Genomic DNA, 20,272 nt, shown 5'->3' with positions numbered 1-20,272 from the left:
TTACTTGACTCCACACGTCCAAAAAAAATAATAATTTATTTGAGTCGAATTGCAATCTAATCATGGTTAACTGAATCAACGCTTTGTGAATCACTTGCTGTGGGCGAGGCCCATTTCCCGAAAGCATTAGCCCAAAGCTCATCATAAGCTGGTGAAGTAAGTATGGCTTTTAACACTCTCAAACTGTTAGGATGATCCTGATACCACAAATCCTTCAGCACACTGGGGCCGTTTCCACTGAATCCTAAAGGAGGCTCACCATTAACTCCAAAAGTGCGAACAATAATAAATCTATTGTTTCAACAGCCCGGTCGTTTTTTTTTTCCTGAACTGAATTATTCGTCATGTTTTAACCCTTCAATCACACGTAAATGCCTTTATCTAAAGCGCAAAAAGAATTATTCAGTTAAGAGACGTGTACTGACTTGACAGGAAGTAAATGTCCAAACAGCATCCACTTTAGAACACAGCACAAAAAAAAAAAAACATAATTCAGTAGGTAAGTAATGTATACTGAATTCCTGGGTGTGTGTGTGTGTGTGTGTGTGTGTGTGTATGTATGTGTGTGTGTGTGTGTGTGTGTGTGTATATATATATATAAAATTACCACCCAGTGTGGGAATACTTACGATGCACCTGTACTCCTCTATATAGACTCAGTTTCTCATAACAGGACGCTGATGTCCAGATGATATTTTGATGACGTGCCATTTTCAACATTAAATCAACACCGGGCCGTTGTGCTGTTATAAATATATGAGGCACAACTAGGTTGCTGTGTTTAGATGTCAGTATCACTGACGTGTATAAAGTGGTCTGCCACCTCAAAACTGATCATTGACAAGAAACAAAACAAATGGACTACAGTCTCTAACTTACACCAACAACGCATTTCTAGTGAACAAATGTTTGTAATTAAATGGGACCTGAGTTTAATTCATCCCAACATTGTATTCATATTTAGATTGAATTAAAGGTTACAGTATAATTTTAACTATGACCAGATTGTATGTAATTAATTTACCACATTTAGGACTATTATGTAAATTTAATTCAAACTAAGAAAGAAACTCTCACTGAATCCCATTATGCAAGTAGTCCTGGTATTGAACATGAAATATTTTCAAGCCTTCCAATATTCTGTTTCCACTGTCTAGTTATTCACAGTTTTACAACTGTATTCTAAAAATGTCTATTAGAGCTGGCTCACGCCGCACTGAGGACGTTGTGCCCTCACCTCGTTGTACTTGACGGTGCAAAACAGTAGACGGTAACAGTGGCTATACCTTCTTAATGGGCTCACTTAGCAGCCTACAATACTATGGAGGGCTTTTGGTGACAAAATCAATCAATCAATCAATCAATCAATCAATCAATCAATATATGATATAATGTGGAAATAAATAAATAATAGTCAAATTAAAAGTGATTATAAATAATAAAATGTGTCATCGTGTATACATTAATAATGTAATTTTTAATTTTATATGTATATATATATATATATATATATACACACACACACACACACACACACACACACACACACACACACACACACACACACACACACACACACACTTAGGGGAGGTGGCTGCGCTTATCCAGCAAGTATACGTCAGTCTGGCAGGTGATTCTGCTAGAGGGTAGCATAGTTTTAACTCGCATGTATCCTGATTAGTTGTAGTTCTCATCATTTGCGTTGAAGAACATAAAATGCTTATCTGGCGCTAGATGGCGCCACGGACGCGCCGATCGTAAAAAAGCAAAGGAAGACGGACTCGGTTTGACCATATTAACAGGAAATGAACATCGCCTCGCTTCAGCGCACCTAGACGGACTGTTGGGGTCTGGTGGGAGAGGGACGATGTCTCTCTCAAGAAGAAACCACGGCGCCTCGCTGCTGGCTGCTATACTACTACTGTCACAGACAAGATGGGTGAGTTATAATACGCAGTGGTGTTTGTAATTTGCAGCCCGTGGGGTCGGGTATAAGACGCTAGCTAGCTAACTTATTGGTTGTTTGTTGGGACTGTTAGCTGCTAGGCAGCCTGCCTTCTTTTTTTTGGCTAATAGAAGAGTCTTGTTTGTAAAGGTCTGTGTAACTCGCAGCAGCACCAGGTCCTATTACATTAGCTCGCTAAAGTCGCTCTCGGATCTGTGGGCACTGTCGAGGACGGAGAACGTTAAACGTTGGCTATCGTTAGCTTTATTTGGTGTCTGGTTTGCATTGCCTACGAGTCCCACAGGTCGACGTCCCGATTTTAAGGGGCTCCGAGAAGAGGTTGAGAATGAACTAGATGTCGCTGCTTCATCCGCTGTCCGAGCTAGTTTTAGTGCTTCCCTCGTCAAAAAAATCTGTGTTGGAGAGCTTGGTCTGAAGCACAATGGCGTGTTGGTGTTAAGATAACTAGAAGGCAATGTTTAAGCAGTTATCCAGCTACTGGGCCACTTAAACCAACTAGCAGTGTGTTTGACAATGCCTGCTTGGAGTTCAAGTCCAGTACAGTGCAGCTTTTTCGTTAAGGCTGTTGGGCGTAACGGACATGGTCGTGTTCTTAAAATGGCATATTTCTTAAACGCTTTAAAGAAAAAAACGGCATGACTGAAACGTGTGACTCATTTGGCTCTTGGGCGTGAGCAGACCACTTATTTGCGAAGCGCTTTAAGAGGGAAGGCGTGCATGTCTCACATTTTGTACAAATCTCCACAAAAAAAGTATCGTTTGGCGTTTACTAAGCCTCAGGTTTTCCCACCCGTGAATGGAAACGGCCTTGTATATTGCTTTTAAAGCTTACTATTAACTTTTTTAAAAATATCAAGAAAACATTGAATAGAAGTAAGGCCTAAACAAACCATTTTTAAAGTTATTTGACAAAAGTATTTGTGTAAGCATGAAAGTGTTTTAAAAATGCATATTCCTTTATTTCTTTTAAAGGGTCTTTTCAAACCTCTGTGCCTTAGGAAGAGGGGGGGGGGAGACTCGTACAAAAATTTAAATGGACACACAGCCATGTAATTAGAAACACCTGTACGTCTGCTCATTCATGTAATTATCCAATTAGCCAATTATGAGGCTGTATGTTTGCTATGCACATACAAGACATCCAGAGGCAGTTGATGACAGAAGAAGAGAAAGGCCAGACTGGTCAGAGCAAAGAGCAGTTACAATCAAATAACCACTCGCAACACATCTCTGAATGTACAAGCTAATGGTCCTTGAGGCTGATGGGATACGCCAGCAAAAGACCACATGGGATTTCACAGCCAAGAACACGACTCGGCCGACGCTGGACATGGCTCACTGAAACGGCACAGTTAAAGATTAGAAAAATGTCCTGTCTCGAGTCTGTTTTTGCTGCCACATGCAGATGGTAATGTCAGAATGTTGCATTTAAGCAGTTCACACAGGATGATGTGTAATGGTATGGAAAACTATATCTTGGCGTACATGTTTATCAATTGAGTGAATGCAACAGCCTGTAAGGGCCTGTCTGGGTGGTGGTGACATGCTTTCCTTTACAAGTCACATCAAACTGGTTTCATGAGCGTGACAGTTCAGTGTTTGTGTATGTTCATAGTAGCCTATCTCTCCATTTTGCTGTGGGCAAATTCTTGTTTTTGAAGCACAATCTTTTGTTCAGTTGTATTTACAAACTGAGTCGGAATGAGTCGCTTCCATTTGCCAGTGGTGCTGGGTGACTGACATTTTTCTTCATGCACATTCACTGATTAATTTATAGGTCAAGATGAGGCATAACTCGCATGTCTGCCGATCATGTGTATTTGTCCGTCTTCCTGTTTTGTCTCATGCTAGCGGAATTGTTGCTGGCAAGCTAAGTCAGCTAGCCAAAATCAAATTCTCAGAGAGTAGTTAACAGTTGGCTGTCAAAACTGGATGTGTCCTTTTGCATTATTTGCATGTTGCGTGGAGATTTTTGGAACAGTTGTTGTTTCAGGAAAGCTTTTGTATTTTTCTTACTGCAACATGCATGCCACAAAGTGGCCTGCAAGTGGAAAATGATGAATCAACAATGTGCGTACTCTGATGTATGTGTGACTTGTATGCATTGGCTCACACTGGAATCACGTGTATGGGCTTAAATTGCACTAATCTTGGTCTCACAGCTCCTGGTAAGAGTTGAGTCAGCGCCAAGTGTCGCCTGACCTAGTGGTGTCCCAGCCATCCGAGCACTTGAAAGCCAACGGTGTTGAACAGGGAAGGCAGTGTTTGAGTACACGCTAATGCCCTAGTGCTGAAACGGAGCATGCGCCAGCTAGACCAGCAAAGATAGGAATGCTGGCTCTGAATCTGGTTTGCTCAGTCCTGTTTGGTCACAAGTTAAGGTGGCAGAACCTGTAGAGGCTTTGGGCAAAAACTCCAGTCAATAAATCACTCGGATTCCTGTGTAATGACGAGGTGAGAAGAACACGCGGATCAATGAGCTCGTGTTTGCATTCCCGCACGGTCCGAGGCTGCTTCTGAACTCAGCGGATGCTCATCACATGCCCAGTGACTCATTTGGTTTAGTCAAACTGCTGCCTTTCAAAACCAAGGGTCACGTGGGCTGTCTCTCTATTGTCTAGGTCGGTGCTTTTCTGGGTTGACCTGCATGATCTCGTGCAGTGCACTGTGCGTGTAAAAAGAAGATAAAGTTCCAGGCTTGTTGTGCCAAATTTTTGCATAGAGGAGAAAGCCCTTTTTGTAAATAGTGTTGCCTGTCCAGGGATTCTGTCCAAGACCCTCCACTCCTATGGCGACTCCCCAGCAGGTCTGCAGCCACATCTCTGTAGTGCTGCTGTATAAAAATGTATTATTAAAAAGTGTCTAAAGGAAACACGAGCCTTCGTGTAAGACACGAATAAACCAGAGGAAATGAGGAACTGAGAACCATTTTAAGGAACTGATTATGAGTATTTCAAGAATGGTGTACATTTAATGTACATCTGTGGGTCTGCGTGCAGCTAGTGGAGCAGACATGTTTCTCATTAAGAAAATCCCCTTATGAAAATCTTGGATTTTCTAAACGAGACTGTTGTCCGTTGTCATGCAGCAATATTATGTCCACGACCAAGTCCCTGTCAATCATGGGTTTATATGCCAAAGTGAACAGACCAAGCATTTGTATCTTCACAACTCAATGCAGTTTCTCTCCTCTCATGTGCTTTGGTCGTCCTTGCAGGCCTGGGCACAGCATTGTATCTGGTACGGGGAATGTGGCAACTCAACTATCCTCCCGGAGAAGAAGTACAACTGTAACTACACAGGGCCTCCCCAGCCTTTGCCCAAAGAGGGGCAGGACCTCCTAAAGGTAAGCGCCTTCCTCTTGCTTTCCCTTTACCCCTCGGTAGGCGAGGCGGAGGACGCTCGTTCACTGCTGGAGAGATGAGGTGCGATGAATGAGAGAGAAAGAGGTGCCGTTATCCGTTTAGCCAGGAAGTATGGCTGATTACTAAAGCATTCCTGGGAAGGTGTTTTAGATCTTGCTGCCTTATGAGGTATTCATAAGGGCACATTAATTTTCTTCATTGCTATCCCTGTTTACCTGAACGTGAATTTGAAGGTTTACAGATTCCACTGTGCTGTATTTTAAAAAATAAAAATAAAAATAGCCAGCTTTAGAGAACTGTAACTGGTATTGGCCTTGCTTGGTTAACTCCTCCCCTTTCCACTCACCCCACTACACATTGAATTGTAGAGGTGTGGCAAAAACACACCTATGTTTGGCAGTTTCCCAACAGTAACTTAAGTTGCAACAAAATTGATTGTCCCTTTTGATTGCATAATCTCAAAGGAAAGAGAATGCCGCGCTGACCTATTGAGAAGCCTTTTAAGAGCCTAGAGCGTTACGGTGAACCCCTCCACAAAAGGCCTTTCAGTTAGTTACACCACACTGGCTAAAGTTGCACATAGACAGGGATGCAGTAGAAAACAGAGGGCTAGGCTGCTCTAGGCCAGTCCCTGTAGTGAAAATCAGAAACTCTGATTTCCTGTCATTTTTGCTAACGTACTTGCATTACAAAGCCCTCCAAAATGTCACCAGAATTGGCACCAACCTGCTGCTGTACTAAGTGCAGCCTTGATCAGTGCTACACCCATTGAAATGTGTTCAGTAGTGACCACCACCCTGTAACACAGCCTGTGTGCAAGTCAATCTTTGAAGAGTTTTTTTTTTTGTTTGTTTTATTTTACTTTTTGTGAGTTTTAGTCTTTCCATCAACTCTTTTGGGTGGCCCTCCTCTGCCCTCCTGTTTGCACCCTGCTGGTTTTAACGCGCTCTGTTGCACTCTGCCGGTGTGTAGGAGCTCTGCCCGGGTTTGGCCTACGGCAGCCAGAGCGTCTGCTGCGACACGCAGCAACTAAACACGCTGAAGGGCAACATCCAGCTTCCTCTGCAGTACCTGTCCAGGTAGGCCCCGCTCCCGTGCAGGGTTGGCGTGCCACAGTCTTCCGTGGGTTGGAAGACCGACCATATCGCCGTGATGGACGTAAAGACTCCTGATCCCTCGTCAAGCTGGAAGCCCAGCCTTTCATGCATGTCTTGCCTTTCCCTTTTGTAGCCAAGCGTCCATTTTATTCACATAGAATAGGGATGCATGATGTGACTATATGCCAATTTTTCTTAAATTAGCAATGTTCGTATTGGAACACTGACCAGCTGTGTCTTTCATTTCTGTGCTACAGCTATTTTTGCTTGTGCACTCTGCCTGTTCCAACCTGTCAGACATCGGTACGATGTAAAGAATGTATCAGAATATTTGCTTTCCCCATGACTATGATGTGCTTTTCCAGTATTACTTGCATCTAAACTTGTTTACAGCATTTAGCAGACGCTCTTATCCAGAGCAACTTGCAAAGTGCTTTTGTCATTGACCAACTGTACTAGGATGTTCTGAGTGTGTCCAACACACCAGTGAACTAGAATACAGGGATCACTGCAGATATCTAGAACTCCTTGCTGCACTGAATTGCGTTATGACCTTCCAGCAACCTGTTCCTAGTGAAACATCTCGGTCTGCAGCCCAGTACTGTGCCTTTGTGGCCGACAGGTGCCCGGCGTGCTTCTTCAACTTCATGACCCTTTTCTGTGAGCTGACGTGCAGCCCCTACCAGAGCCTGTTCCTCAATGCCACGGAGTTCTCCCCCGACCCCGCCCACAACAGCACCAACGTGGTGAAGCTCTCCTATTATATCAACCAAACCTTCGCTGACGGTGAGGAACCAGCACCCGCAGGTGCTGCACACCTGATCATCAGATGATCGAGGCCTTTTGGTTGCATCCTAATGTTTGCGGCAATCCTGTTCAAACCAAACACTTGCAGGGTGGTGCATCTCTAGGCGGTTGGCCAGTCCTGAACTGTCCCTTTCGGCACAATAGCACGAATTCATTCAGTACCTTTTCCACCTCGCCCAAGGTTGCCGTTAACCCTGCGCGGTTCTTCCCTCAGCAATGTACGAGGCGTGCATGGACGTCCAGGCGCCCTCCAGCAACGTCAAGGCCCTCGGTCTGCTCTGCGGCAGGGACAGCAGCACCTGCACTCCCACCAACTGGATCCAGTACATGTTTAACACCGACAATGGCCAGGTGCCCTTTGCCATCGATCCAGTCTTCTCAGGTACGCCCACGCACGCTTCACGCGCAGATGCTGCTTACTTTGCCTGGTCACCGACATGCAGTCGCTGAAGTGACCTTTGGTGTTTGGTGGCCTTATGGAACATGATAACCTGTGCACGAGTGGAAAGCACTGTGGGGGAGCTGATGTACTTTGCACAATTGCTTTTTTCTCTCCAGTGGTGAACCTTTTTGTAATTTAATGGTGTGTTTTAAAATGAACTTTGAACAGTAGAAACAACCAGAAAAAAACAGTACTCTTGGTTTTGAAGTGAAGTCTGGCTTGTAAACTTGTGCACAGTGTATTACCAAATCAGCATCGCCGGAATAAATTTCAGCTGTGCTTGCAGAAAGCCAACAGCCTCATCCTGCATGTAGACACATGCATCAGTCCTAAAACATCTATATATATATATAGATGTGTGTGTGTTCACATAGTGTTACAAAGAACAAGAACGGTTTGCTGAAAGCCAACTTAACTGCCCTGTCTGTGCCTGACCAGGTGCCCCCGTGTCCTGGATGACCCCGATGAGCAACGAAACGTTCGGCTGCACGGAGTCCCTGGACGACGGCTCGGGCCCCTGCTCGTGCCAAGACTGCAGTCAAGCCTGCGGCCCTGCGCCCGCCCCTCCCCCTCTCCCCCCTCCCTGGACCCTCCTGGGGCTGGACGCCATGAACGTCATCATGGCCTTCTCCTACGCGGGCTTCCTTGTCGTCTTCGTCGGCGCGCTGCTCGGAGCGTGGTGCTACAGGTAAGCGTGATCGTGGCCGTGCCGGAGCGCGCGAGTGGCGGCGCTCTCGCAGGTGAAGGTTGACTGGAGCTGTGTGCGAACCTGCTCTCAGCATCCTGTTGAGGCACCCAGATGCAAATCTCGTGTGAGCCGTTTGCCTTACGTTGTGTGTGGCTTGCTGTTTGAGTTGAGTCTAGCTGAGAGTTTTTCCCTTCACCTACGTTTGCTGTTTTTCCTCGTTTCAGAAAGAGGACCATCACCTCTGAGTACGGACCCATTCAGGACAGCAACCAACCCCTCTCACTGAACAATGAGTCCATCAAGTCGTCCGGTGAGCCTCTTCTCTGCCTACGGATGAATAATTCATACACCGCATGGTGCAGCATACAGAACCAAACGGTTGCTCTGAACATTTCAGTTCTCCAAAGCACTCTGTTCCTTTCATGTACGCGGCCTTGTTTTGACCGTATTCTGATTTCTTTAGCTGCTCAAGCATGTAGTTTATAGTCCTGGCAGCTCGACACACTCCTGCAACCATATTTGGTTGTAAACGCAGTTATGATACTAAAGTATGATGACTGCAAGCGGGAGAGATCACAAGTTTAACAGAAAGGTAATTTGTGTAAGTAGATGGTAGTTAAAGTAATCACGCGTCCCAGCTGTGGTACCCTATTGTAACTGGTGTGGCAGGACGTCATGAGCGTCGTTATCTTCGTATGAATTGTGCTTGCCAAAAAGTCACAAACTAAAGGTTTCTTTAAACTTATTTGATGTAATCCATTTATTGACTCCTTTACTTTAGATCAGGTGAGCTGCAGCGATCTGCTGGGCGAGCGCTTCGAGAGTGCCCTGCGGGAGCTCTTCAGCCGCTGGGGTTCGTTCTGCGCACGGCGCCCCCTGCTGGTGATCCTGGTCAGCGTGGTGCTGGTCACGGCCTGCTCCACGGGCCTCGCCTACATGCGTGTCACCACGGACCCTGTGGACCTGTGGTCGGCCCCCGGCAGCCGCGCCAGGCAGGAGAAGGACTACTTTGACCAGCACTTCGGCCCGTTCTTCCGCACGGAGCAGCTCATCATCACCACGCCGTGGACCAACTGGACGTCCTTCGAGCCCACGTCTGGGCCGCCCATCCCCTTCTCACCGATCCTCACCCTGGACCTGCTCTTCCAGGTGGGAGAAGCTGGGTCATCTAGCCGGTTCTAGGTACACCCACTCACTCGACTGGTCACCTAGCTGTTCCTAGAGGCCACCGGAACTCTTGCGCTAATTCCATTTTTCTCAGAGATCTGCTGACTCATCGTAACTTGTCTTGTTCATTAACATGTATCAATGAATTGCCCAAAAGTTCTGAGCTCTGGTACATGAGTGCAATACTGGTGCCTAGAGTGATGGCTTACAGCTTGGAGCGCACTATAAAATCACGGTGGCCAGTTGGGTGCAGCTATATAGTGGGAGCTGATGATCAGTCGGTATGAAGGAGCATGTTTTAGGACACGGTATGCACGCACACCCCCCCAGGTGTGTGCAGTTAAACAAACGACTCTGAAGACAGCACTGTTCCTGTGAATACAAACTGCGAAGAGGCTAGAGGATGCCTGAGAAACTGTGCACAGAAACGGATGGGCTACAGTCTGTGTACCTATAACGTTCTCCTAGAAAATGAGTGCAGGTCCGTTTCCTGTAAACTCTGTACATGTGACTGAATCGTGTCTGCTGTAAATGGTGGAATTTTGCTGATTTTTTTTTTTTTTTTTTTTTTTTTTTTTTTTCAAATGCTAAGATTTGCTAAAAGCAGCAGTAAACAGTGAAGCAAAGTGAACTTGTAGCAAACAGAACCTCTCATGTACTTTGTTGCTTTGGAAGTCATGGTCAGGCATTTGCGTTCTTTGTGTGTGACGAGCATCATACAGCTTGGAGATTAAAGCAGCCATTGTAGATGTAACCCTTAGCAGAAGTACTGCTCATTTTGTTTAAGAACCGAGACCTGGTGTTGCAGAAGTGATGCCTATGATCAGTTATCAACATCTGCATCCTGGCAATGTGGAAGGAAATTGCATCTCAAGATCTGGCTTTTCTTCTACCAAGGTCCTGGATCTCCAGACGGCCATTGAGGACCTTGAGGCTGATTATAACGGGGAGAAGGTGACCCTCGAGGACATCTGCATGTCTCCCCTGGCACCCTACAACAACAACTGCACCATCCTGAGTGTACTGAATTACTTCCAGAACAGCCGTGAAGTGCTGAACCACACCTTCGGAGACGAGTTCTATACCTACTTCGACTACCACACTCACTTCCTCTACTGCGTGAGGTAGTCGGCCCATTCCATCTTAATGTCCCTAATGCATGTGATGAAGTTGAGTAAATTCCACCCCTTCACGTGTGGGGTGATTTTGGTGGTGGTGGTGTTTGGGGGGGGGCACCCACCCTGTCTGTGTCGCACTTCTTTTCTTGTTCTTCAGCTCCCTCCGTCAACTGATTGTTTTCGTCCTTTCCCAGTTCGCCAGTAGCTCTCGACGACACGGGACATTTCCACGACCCCTGTATGGGTACCTTTGGAGGCCCCGTTTTCCCCTGGCTGGTCCTCGGAGGCTATGAAGGTCTGGGCTGTGTAGGGTTTTTTTTTTTAAGATGCATATTTACACGTGAAATTACCTTATGTCAGGATATTTATTAAATAAACTATTGCTAACCATTGTTTTTAGGCACAGCCTACAGCAACGCCACTGCGCTGGTGATCACTTTTCCTGTCAACAACTACCTCAAGGACACAGACAAGCTGGGCAAAGCTCGTGCTTGGGAGAAGGAGTGAGTAAAAATGATGGCACAATCCGCATGTGTCGTCCACATGTGCATTGATCCTTTATTGAAACCAATCAATAGCCCAGCTCTCAAAAAGCCACTTTAACTCCTTTTCAAACCCACCCACCCCCCCTTTCAGGTTTGTCGAATTCCTAAAGAACTACAGCAACCCCAACATCACCGTGGCCTTCAACTCGGAGCGCAGCATCGAGGACGAGATCGACCGCGAAAGCAACAGCGACATCAGCACCATCGTGGTCAGCTACGCCATCATGTTCATCTATGTCTCTGTGGCGCTGGGCCGCATCTACAGCTTTCCAAGAATCCTGGTGAGCCCGTAGAGTCCTCCGGAGTTCTCCCTCTGGGAGGTGGAGCATGGATTACCAAGCGCCACCTCCCTTTTGTGCTAGAGCTTTGCTGAGCTGTGTTATTGCAGTGCCAAAATTGTGAAAAGGAGGTTTTTCTGTCCCTGAACACCCCCTCGAGAGGGATCTCCTTTACAGTGGGACAGTCAGGAATATGTTGAAACCTCCCTTGGCTATGTTGGGGACACAGGAAGATGAAGGTATTCTCGTGTGGTCTTCCAGGTGGACTCCAAGATCTCTCTGGGGATTGCGGGCATCCTGATCGTGCTGAGCTCCGTGGCTTGCTCTCTGGGCATCTTCAGCTACGCTGGCATCCCCCTCACCCTCATCGTCATCGAGGTCATCCCCTTCCTGGTGCTGGCTGTGGGGGTGGATAATATCTTCATCATCGTGCAGACCTTTCAGGTTGGCGTCCTCAAAACCTTCAGGGGCCCGGCCTAGGCAGCGGAACCAGTTCTGCTCTCAGGGTTCCGAGAGCCCAGCGTTTGCGATAAGTGCTTGCTCATATTTGAGGTCAAAGTCCACTTTCAGTCTGCGTTGATCTTTGTTGTATTTATTGTTGTTTTTGAAGTGCAACCTTGTGACGCATCACTGCAGTTTTGCTTCTGTTTTTTTTTTTGGGCTCACGTGGGCAAAGTTTCCGAGTCTGTGTTGACTTTGGTTAGGAAAGGGAAATCTAACTTCCTAGAGTTCTTCGAAAGTTCGCCCGCTCTTTGACTGTAATGGACGAGTCCCGAAGCTACGTCCAACCTTTTTCAGGACAGCAAAATTCTGAACAAGTGCCTAATTATCCATGACTTCAGCGTGCTGGCTTTTTAAAGCTGTAATGATCAAGTGACAACCGTGACCGTACCCCTTGCTGTTTCCATCAGTTTTTTGAAGCTGGCACTTTGAGTGAGGTTTTTTTTTTTTTTTTTTTTTACTATACAGTTGAGATTCCATTGCGGCCCTAGTGACTTCACCCATGGGGGGAAATTGACCAGACGCTAAACGAAAGTTTTGTTCCTCTTTCTGCGCACAGAGAGATGAGCGCATGCAGCACGAGGAGCTGCACCAGCAGATCGGCCGTATCCTTGGAGACGTGGCTCCCGGCATGTTCCTGTCCTCCCTCTCCGAGACGGTGGCCTTCTTCCTAGGTGAAATCCGCGGATGAGCCCCCGTCGCGTGCGTCCAAGCCCGTGTGGCTATGCCGTGCGATCCGTAAAATGGGAGTTTGCAACCAGGATCACTGGATGATGAACAGTTGCATCCCTTTTTGTTTGCAAAAACTTTGCAACCGCATTAGGCATCCTGGGTGTGCAGCCTTTCAGGACCTTGCGGGTCCCGGTTTAGCTTCTGACTCTCCTCCTCTGTCCCCGTCCACCTGTCCCTGCAGGAGCTATGTCCAACATGCCGGCGGTAAGGACGTTCTCTCTCTTTGCTGGCCTGGCTGTCCTCATCGACTTCCTGCTGCAAATCAGCTGTTTTGTCTCCCTGCTGGGTCTGGACGTCCAAAGACAGGAAGTGAGGACATGACGGCACAACGCAGAAAAGAAGAAATACAAACACCTTTATCGTATTTAAAGTCTCTCTATCTTGCAAGTTTGTCAAGTTATTCTTTTTTTCTTTTTTTTCCCTTCTCCCATTGCTGTGTATAATTTAAGCATTTTTCTGAGGTAAAGTTGGATCAGTTTTATCCATGCAGCCTGGTTTGGTTAATGCAGGAAAAAAACCTGAACCTACCCAAATAGAGCAGTCAGAATTACACTAATGAGCAGGGGAGTGCTAACCTGGAATGACTCACCCCTGTCTTTCAGAGGAATCGCCTGGACATTTTGTGCTGCGTCAAACTGTCTGATGCATCCGAAGAGAAGACCGATGGTGTCCTCTTCTACTTCTTTAAGAAAATGTACGCTCCCTTTGTCCTGAAGGATTGGGTGCGCCCCCTTGTGGTAGGTCACATCTGGTGTAGCTAGACACTCCGCTACAAGGACGACAGTATAAATCGCACTTTACCTTGTACGTCTTGTGGTGGTTGAAGCTCTGCGTTCCTCTTGGCTGTTTTATTATGATAACCTGATGAAAGGGAATCAACGACAGGGCTTCAGTGTAAACTTTGGCTTTTCTTTCCGAGGTTGCCGTGTTCGTGGGCATGCTCTCCTTCAGCGTGGCGGTCGTCGATAAAGTGGACGTCGGCCTCGACCAGCAGCTCTCCATGCCTGACGTAAGCCTTGAGGTTCTCATGTTGAAATATTCCGCCACGTAAAAGGTTGACGGACATGGGCAGTGGGAGCTCAATTCTTAAGGTACTCGACTAGTAATCAAAGTTGCCAGTTCAAGCCCCACCATTGCTGAGTTGCCACTGTTGGGCCCCTGAGCAAGGCCCTTAACCCTCAAATTGTACTCGGTGATTAAGTCTTTGGATGAAGTGCCAGGTAAATGCTGTCATGCAGAAGGCTGCCATATGCAAATGAGCAATGTGTTATGCTAAAATAATTTTCTGTGCGCACTATGACTGGTCAGTATCCTGACCAATCCCAGCTGTTCCTGCTAAATGTTTGAAACATGGTGGTCACATTGACACCCCCCCCTTCACACTGCTGCCTGTTGGCCAGGACTCGTACGTGCTGGACTACTTCGGGAACCTGAGCGCATACCTGCACACGGGGCCTCCTGTTTACTTTGTGGTGGAAGACGGCTACGACTACCGCACCAGCGACGGACAGAACCGCGTGTGCGGCGGCGTGGGCTGCAACAACGACTCTCTCGTCCAGCAGATCTACACCGCGTCCCTCATGAGTGATTAGTGAGTGCCTGCCCCCCCCCCCCACCCCACTAGATAATGTTTAGCTCACCAGGAGAGCTGTGAACAGCAGGCACCTGCTGTGAGCGCGCGTGGTTGACGGGGGCCAGGCATCTTCCGTATGCTGGCTCCTGCAGAGACCGGATGCTGCCCTGAAACTTTTAGCAAAGGTTTTGTTTTTATTTTATGTAAAGTACTTTATGTGAAGTTTTGTAAAACTGTGCGTGTCGTTGGCAGTTCCAAGATCAGCACGACTCCCTCCTCCTGGCTGGACGATTACTTTGACTGGGTGAAGCCCCAGTCATCCTGCTGCCGGTACTACAATGCCACCGGGACCTTCTGCAACGCCTCGGGTAAACTGTTCACCGCTGAGTCAATGAGCCGCTCGCTGGGCTTCCGTACGGTTTCGCTGCATTTGAAGTCTCGACAGAGCCGCCTCAGTGTCTGGTGCTTGCGTTGCAGTGGTGGACGACTCCTGCGTGCACTGCAGGCCCATGACGCCCGACGGCAAGCGGAGACCCAATGGCACTGACTTCACTCGCTTCCTCCCCATGTTCCTCTCTGACAACCCCAACATCAAGTGCGGGAAAGGGTGAGTCGGAGTCCGCCGTGAGCCTCGCCCAACCTCTTGTGCCTTTACCGCAACCTCTTGTGAAGGCCAGTACCGTAACGGGTGCGGCGTGCAGACGCACTAACGGCTGGCCGCTGCGATTTCCTTCCCCCCCCCCCCCAGGGGCCACGCCGCCTACAGCGCGGCCGTGCAGCTGAAGGACAACGGCACCGCCGTGGGTGCAACCCACTTCATGAGCTACCACACCATCCTGAACACATCGGCGGACAGCATCAGCGCTATGAAGATGGCCCGCCAGCTGGCCCACAACATCTCTCTCTCCATGGGGCTGGCGAACCGCACATACCACGTCTTCCCTTACAGGTACATCCACGCGCAAGGGACTCCTTCCTGCCAAGTCGCTTCTGCCGTAAAACCTGTGGAGGTGTAACCCATGCTCAGTGTCCTTTGGCGTGGGCTAAAGATCTGAACGCCGGCACGCGTCTGAGGAAGCCTTTAGCGAAACTACAGTGTCTTTTTTGCCATTTAAATGGTCTTCCTTTGCGATTTTGTTTCTCAAGTACAAAACAAAAAAATCCTCTCTATGTATAGTAACAAGGGAAATGTAATACATTGACATTATTGCTTGCATAAGAGAGCACACATTTTGTATAAATGCCATTTATCTGTATCTCAAGTCTTCGCTTGTACAAGTGTACTTCCTCCATCCGTAGCGTGTTCTACGTCTTCTACGAGCAATACCTCACCATTGCCCACGACACTGCGCTGAACCTGGGTGTGTCCCTGGCGGCCATCTTCGTGGTCAGCACCGTGCTGCTGGGCTTTGAGCTGTGGTCGGCCGCGCTGGTCTCGCTCACTATCGCCATGATCCTCGTCAACATGTTCGGCGTCATGTGGCTGTGGAGCATCAGCCTCAATGCCGTCTCGCTCGTTAACCTCGTCATGGTGAGTGGAAACGATGGGTGGTGTTGGGCGAACCTGGTCGTGTGACCGTCCCTCAGTGAGCGATTATGCGTGAATCGTACATCAGTCGGTTTGCCTTTTGCTCGGCATTCAACGCGGGCATTTGAATTCTGTGTGCATCCGTGTGCCCTCAGAGCTGTGGTATATCGGTGGAGTTCTGCAGTCACATCGTGAGGGGCTTCTCTGTCAGTACCAAGGCCACGCGGGTGGAGCGGGCTCAGGAGGCCCTGTCCCACATGGGCAGCTCTGTAAGTTGCACAACCACACGACACCAGCACTCTACACAGAAACACTCTACACCTGCCTGCCACGTTGGAAGAAAGAAACCTGGCTTCTCAGACACTGGGCCAATTTATAAATATATAAATAAATAAATAAAACAAACTTCCCGCCAGATTTAACATTACAGCAAATAGTGCTGCGCAACCATTCCAATGGTAAACGCTCCCATTTAAAATGCTGATTATGGATCTAATGATCTTATCTCTAACAATGTTTGGTTGCACATGCAAGTCATCAGTCAAGGTCCACACCACCATTTAGCTGACTGATGAACCCGAGTCACATTTCTTGTCTGTTTGCAGTGAGCAATATGGCAAACTTTGCAACTGCAGTGGTAGTGCACAAAGAGGAAGGCTGCAGAATGCCCCAAATGCAAACTTAGATGTTGCAGGGGATGAAGTTATAAACAGGCAGACTGCAGCGAGGTACGATCTTGCTGCTCTGCCGTACTGAAATCAACTCCATGCAACCATCTTGCATCATGCAGTTCCCATCTTAAGTCGAATGCATTACATTATGTAACTGGCAGTTTTCAGCATACCACTGGTCTCATAACTGGGGTTAATAAGTCATCCATCTGTTTGGCTCTTGAATATGTATGGCATCATTTACATGTTGATCTTGGTTGGCTTTCGCCTTGGGCAACGGTAACTTGACAACTTTACGATGAAATACCGTGTGGCATAGCAAGGTTATGATCAAGTTTTATGACCTCTGCGTGTTCAACTTGCTGCTTTCTGAGATGTCCCCTCATTCCCCCCCCCCAGGTGTTCAGCGGCATCACTTTGACCAAGTTCGGCGGGATCCTGATCCTGGCGCTCTCCAAGTCCCAGATCTTCCAGGTCTTCTACTTCCGCATGTACCTGGCCATCGTGCTGCTCGGGGCGCTCCACGGCCTCGTCTTCCTGCCCGTACTGCTCAGTTACGCAGGTACAGCCCCGGAGCTTGCCGCGGACCAGTCAGAAGCCCTCGTCTCGCGGTGTCTTTGAACATGCGGGCCAGAAACGTGTGGTGCAGGGAATGTTCCTCCCAGCTTGGTTCATAGAGAATAAAATCCAATATCAACAAAATTCAGCTATAAATAATAGTGGTCAAAAAAGAAATGGGTTGAGATGTATTGCTCTGTTTTGGGGGTGGGGTGCTCTTCAGGTCCCTTTGCCTGAAGTACGTGGACAAGTAAAAGGTTTTTCCCTTCTCCCCCCCCCAAAATCTCCCATAGGACCGTCGGTAAATCAAGCTAAGGTGAAGGCCGCGCAGAGGAGGCTCGTGGGAACAGAACGCGAGCACCTGCTCAACCAATAACTGGACTGGGAAGGCCCAAACTCCCATCTGCAAAGGGCCGCCGGTCTCTCAACCACCGCCTTCCGCACGCACACTAACGCACGCACACACCTTGACTGAAACCCTAACTCGGGACACTCGCTTTTAGGGGCACTAAAAAAGGCAAACCAAGTCTTGGCTGGCGTGATTGTGGGAATTCCTCACTGGGTCCCTCGGAAAACATACCTAGCTAAATTTTGCAGGAACGGCGCACAGACGAGGCTTTCGAAAAATGAAGAACAAGGAGTATAACTGAGAGAACCTAGAATGCAAAACACAATAAGCTTAAACAATTTTCTATACTGCACCATTATGGAAATGGTACATCCACCACTCTGGAAATGGTGGACGTTTTTGTACTTGAATAACAAGAGGCATCTAAAATGACTTAGCTATTTATTTGTGAGCGGTTGTGTTTTTACAGTCTAACTACTGAAGGGTGGGGACGTATATCATAATCTGTCCAAGCAGTGACTAACGAAGTCAGTGACGTGACGTACTAAGCTGCTGTTATACTGAAGTAATGGGTTACATTTCCATGAAGCCTCATTTTGACACGTTTAGATGATAACTGCACAAAACGATCTTCTGAAGTGAACTCTAATCACAGGGTATTAACTTGTCAGGGGCTTGTGTGTGATTTCACAGGTATTCCTGGATCTTCTCCTCTGCAAGAAAAAAAAAAAAAAGAAGAGATTTAGCATCAAGAAATCAGCAATGAAATGCCAAGCATTGAAGAGTTGTCTGGGGAGGGGGGAGGGATCTTGAACCAAGTGCTCAGCTCACCACGAGTGGGGCTGATATCGTCGTGCAGGTTTGCATTGAGAGTAGATTGAAACCCATCACCTGGACAGTACACCGTAGCGGGAGCCGGGATAGTGGTCACCTAAATGAAGTTAAGGGGAGAGGTCATAACCCGGGCTGCATGACGCTAGCACGGGTCAAGCAAGACCACTTAAGCTCGCTCCAGCATGACAAATTAGGTTGCGTCAGCGTGTTTCCCTCAGACTAAAAGATCTTGTGGTTGTGTCTGCATGCCTTAATTGATTGGGTTGGGGGAGGAATACCTCAGAGTGCATTGTTGGTTTCTGATTTATACACCAAGTAGTGCTCTTCCCATAACGGGATCTGAGCTTTAAGGAATGCTAGAGGGTTACTGGTGGTGTGGTTTGGTTTTGTTTGTTTTCCCATTTTAATCTAATGGTCCTTTACTGCAATGTCTGCATTCCACAGTGGATAACTCTAATATTTGTAGGAGTTTTTGTTTGAATAAAAGTGCTTCAGATTTGTAATTCTTGGCTCCACCGACTTTCACTGCTGCCCGTCTTCCCGACGTTCAATGTAACCTGAACTTTAGGTTAGTTTTGTGTAGTTGAACGGCTTTAACCAGTGCATATTAACGATATGAATGCTTTCAGAGACACTTTTAACCACTGTTAAAAAGGAACCCTGTATCGTCCTAGCCGTACATCTAGCCACGTCTCCGGGGGGGACAAACGCCACATCTAGTTCATGCTGCATTTTAACATTGAGCTCTAGGTAATGGAACGTATTGCACTAGGCAAAAAACCCAAAAACTGCTGCGGCAGTAATCCTTATCTGATTCTCCCACAGGATGGCGCTAGATAGCCTTGTATGTCTGCACCGTTGCAATGAGACGTGCGCCGATTCAGTTTCCTGCGCTCCCGCATTGACCTCATTTTGCGCGAAGCTCAGAAGTTCATTCTTGAATTTTGACTCGGTTGAGTAACGCCCCCCCCCCCCCTCCACTGGTGGTCTGTGAGGAGCAGTGACTGACCAGAGCTGACTGGTTTTTCCGAGCTGTCATACAAGCTGCCAATTCATCTTTTATTGATGCGTTTCTCCTCATCCTCCCCCTCGTGGTGGAGACGGGATGAAATATTGATTTTTCCACTGCTCCGTGCTTTGGGGCAATCTGAGAAGATCCACTTCCCATTTTTATGTAAGCGTTTAACCTACTGACCCCTGCCTCTCTGCCCCACGTCCCCTCCTTGACTCCTCCTACGCCGGCCGAGGACGAGACCAAGCTTCGGTTGACTCGCCCGAATCCAAGCCCCTGATCGTGATGACCACTGTGTGCCGTGTGGGCGTATCCCGGAGCGGAGCTCGCAGTGTGAGTTGCAGGATGCCAGGTACAGCGCCGAGAAGGAGAGGGGGAGGATACGACTCGCCTCTCCCTCCCAACATCTCACCTCATCTGGTTCTCGCTTCAAGCATTCTTTAATCTTCTCCCGCCCTTCTTTTAAATTTGGAGATCTGAAAAGAACACCGGGGCTGTTTCTCATAGCTTCTGTTTTCATGAATCCCAGCTGCGCTATATGATCGGTGAACTTGTAGCGGTCAGTCTTTGGTGCACTGATGGGCGTAGGTATATTTTTCTCTATACTGACAACCTGGAGGGTGTCAAATCTTCCCCTCCGGCCCCCTTCTTATTATATTAATATTCTCTGCACACAGCGGGGGTGTAAGATTGCTGTGCGTTGCCTAACTACAACCTGTTACTCTCCCGGTCTAAGCAGCTGCTTTTTAAGGGTGCTTTCCTGCCTTGGGTTTGTCGAATGGCGTCTGAGGTGCAGAACAGTAATCCAGCAAAACCCTAATCGTGGTGGTGATCGGATTATTATGCCGCACAAACGGGTGGCTAAACTTTTCAGACGTTTTACTGCACCCATGTCAACTTGCATGTGGTAGTGGGGCCTGTAGATTTTGCAGCTTTTTTTTTGTCTCTATTGGTTCTTACAGCACCATTAATAAGTAAGGCGCCACGAGTTCTGCGTGCTTTTTTGCGTAACCAGGACGTTATTCTAAGCCGTCAGTTGGA

General features: G+C 47.7%; 1 protein-coding gene across 1 annotated transcript; it reads left to right on the top strand.

Annotated features, from left to right (window-relative positions):
- Window positions 1–1,787: 1,787 nt before the first annotated feature.
- On the top strand, window positions 1,788–18,722 carry npc1 (Niemann-Pick disease, type C1). The gene is made up of 25 exons (XM_035527827.2): window positions 1,788–1,939; window positions 5,184–5,312; window positions 6,304–6,410; window positions 7,051–7,214; window positions 7,450–7,617; window positions 8,116–8,365; window positions 8,590–8,675; window positions 9,147–9,514; window positions 10,430–10,656; window positions 10,845–10,945; window positions 11,051–11,153; window positions 11,287–11,476; window positions 11,735–11,917; window positions 12,534–12,648; window positions 12,888–13,015; window positions 13,309–13,443; window positions 13,626–13,715; window positions 14,107–14,297; window positions 14,532–14,647; window positions 14,757–14,886; window positions 15,028–15,228; window positions 15,579–15,810; window positions 15,963–16,076; window positions 16,878–17,040; window positions 17,330–18,722. Exons 1-25 carry the CDS (start codon window positions 1,868–1,870, stop codon window positions 17,410–17,412), a joined length of 3,846 nt encoding a protein of 1,281 aa, XP_035383720.1. The 5' UTR covers window positions 1,788–1,867; the 3' UTR covers window positions 17,413–18,722.
- Window positions 18,723–20,272: the final 1,550 nt, after the last annotated feature.

The sequence above is a fragment of the Electrophorus electricus genome, chromosome 11 (genome assembly GCF_041902795.1).
Source record: "Electrophorus electricus isolate QZ-2024a chromosome 11, ASM4190279v1, whole genome shotgun sequence".
Classification (NCBI taxonomy): Eukaryota; Metazoa; Chordata; class Actinopteri; order Gymnotiformes; family Gymnotidae; genus Electrophorus; species Electrophorus electricus.
This window is presented reverse-complemented; position numbering and strand designations above follow the sequence as displayed.

Bases quoted from the DNA above. Each gene is read 5' to 3' on its own strand.
- npc1 (XM_035527827.2), top strand. From the start codon at position 1,868: ATGTCTCTCTCAAGAAGAAACCACGGCGCCTCGCTGCTGGCTGCTATA. The intron at 1,940-5,183 runs GTGAGTTATAAT...TCGTCCTTGCAG, and splicing joins TACTGTCACAGACAAGATGG to GCCTGGGCACAGCATTGTAT. The intron at 7,618-8,115 runs GTACGCCCACGC...GTGCCTGACCAG, and splicing joins CATCGATCCAGTCTTCTCAG to GTGCCCCCGTGTCCTGGATG.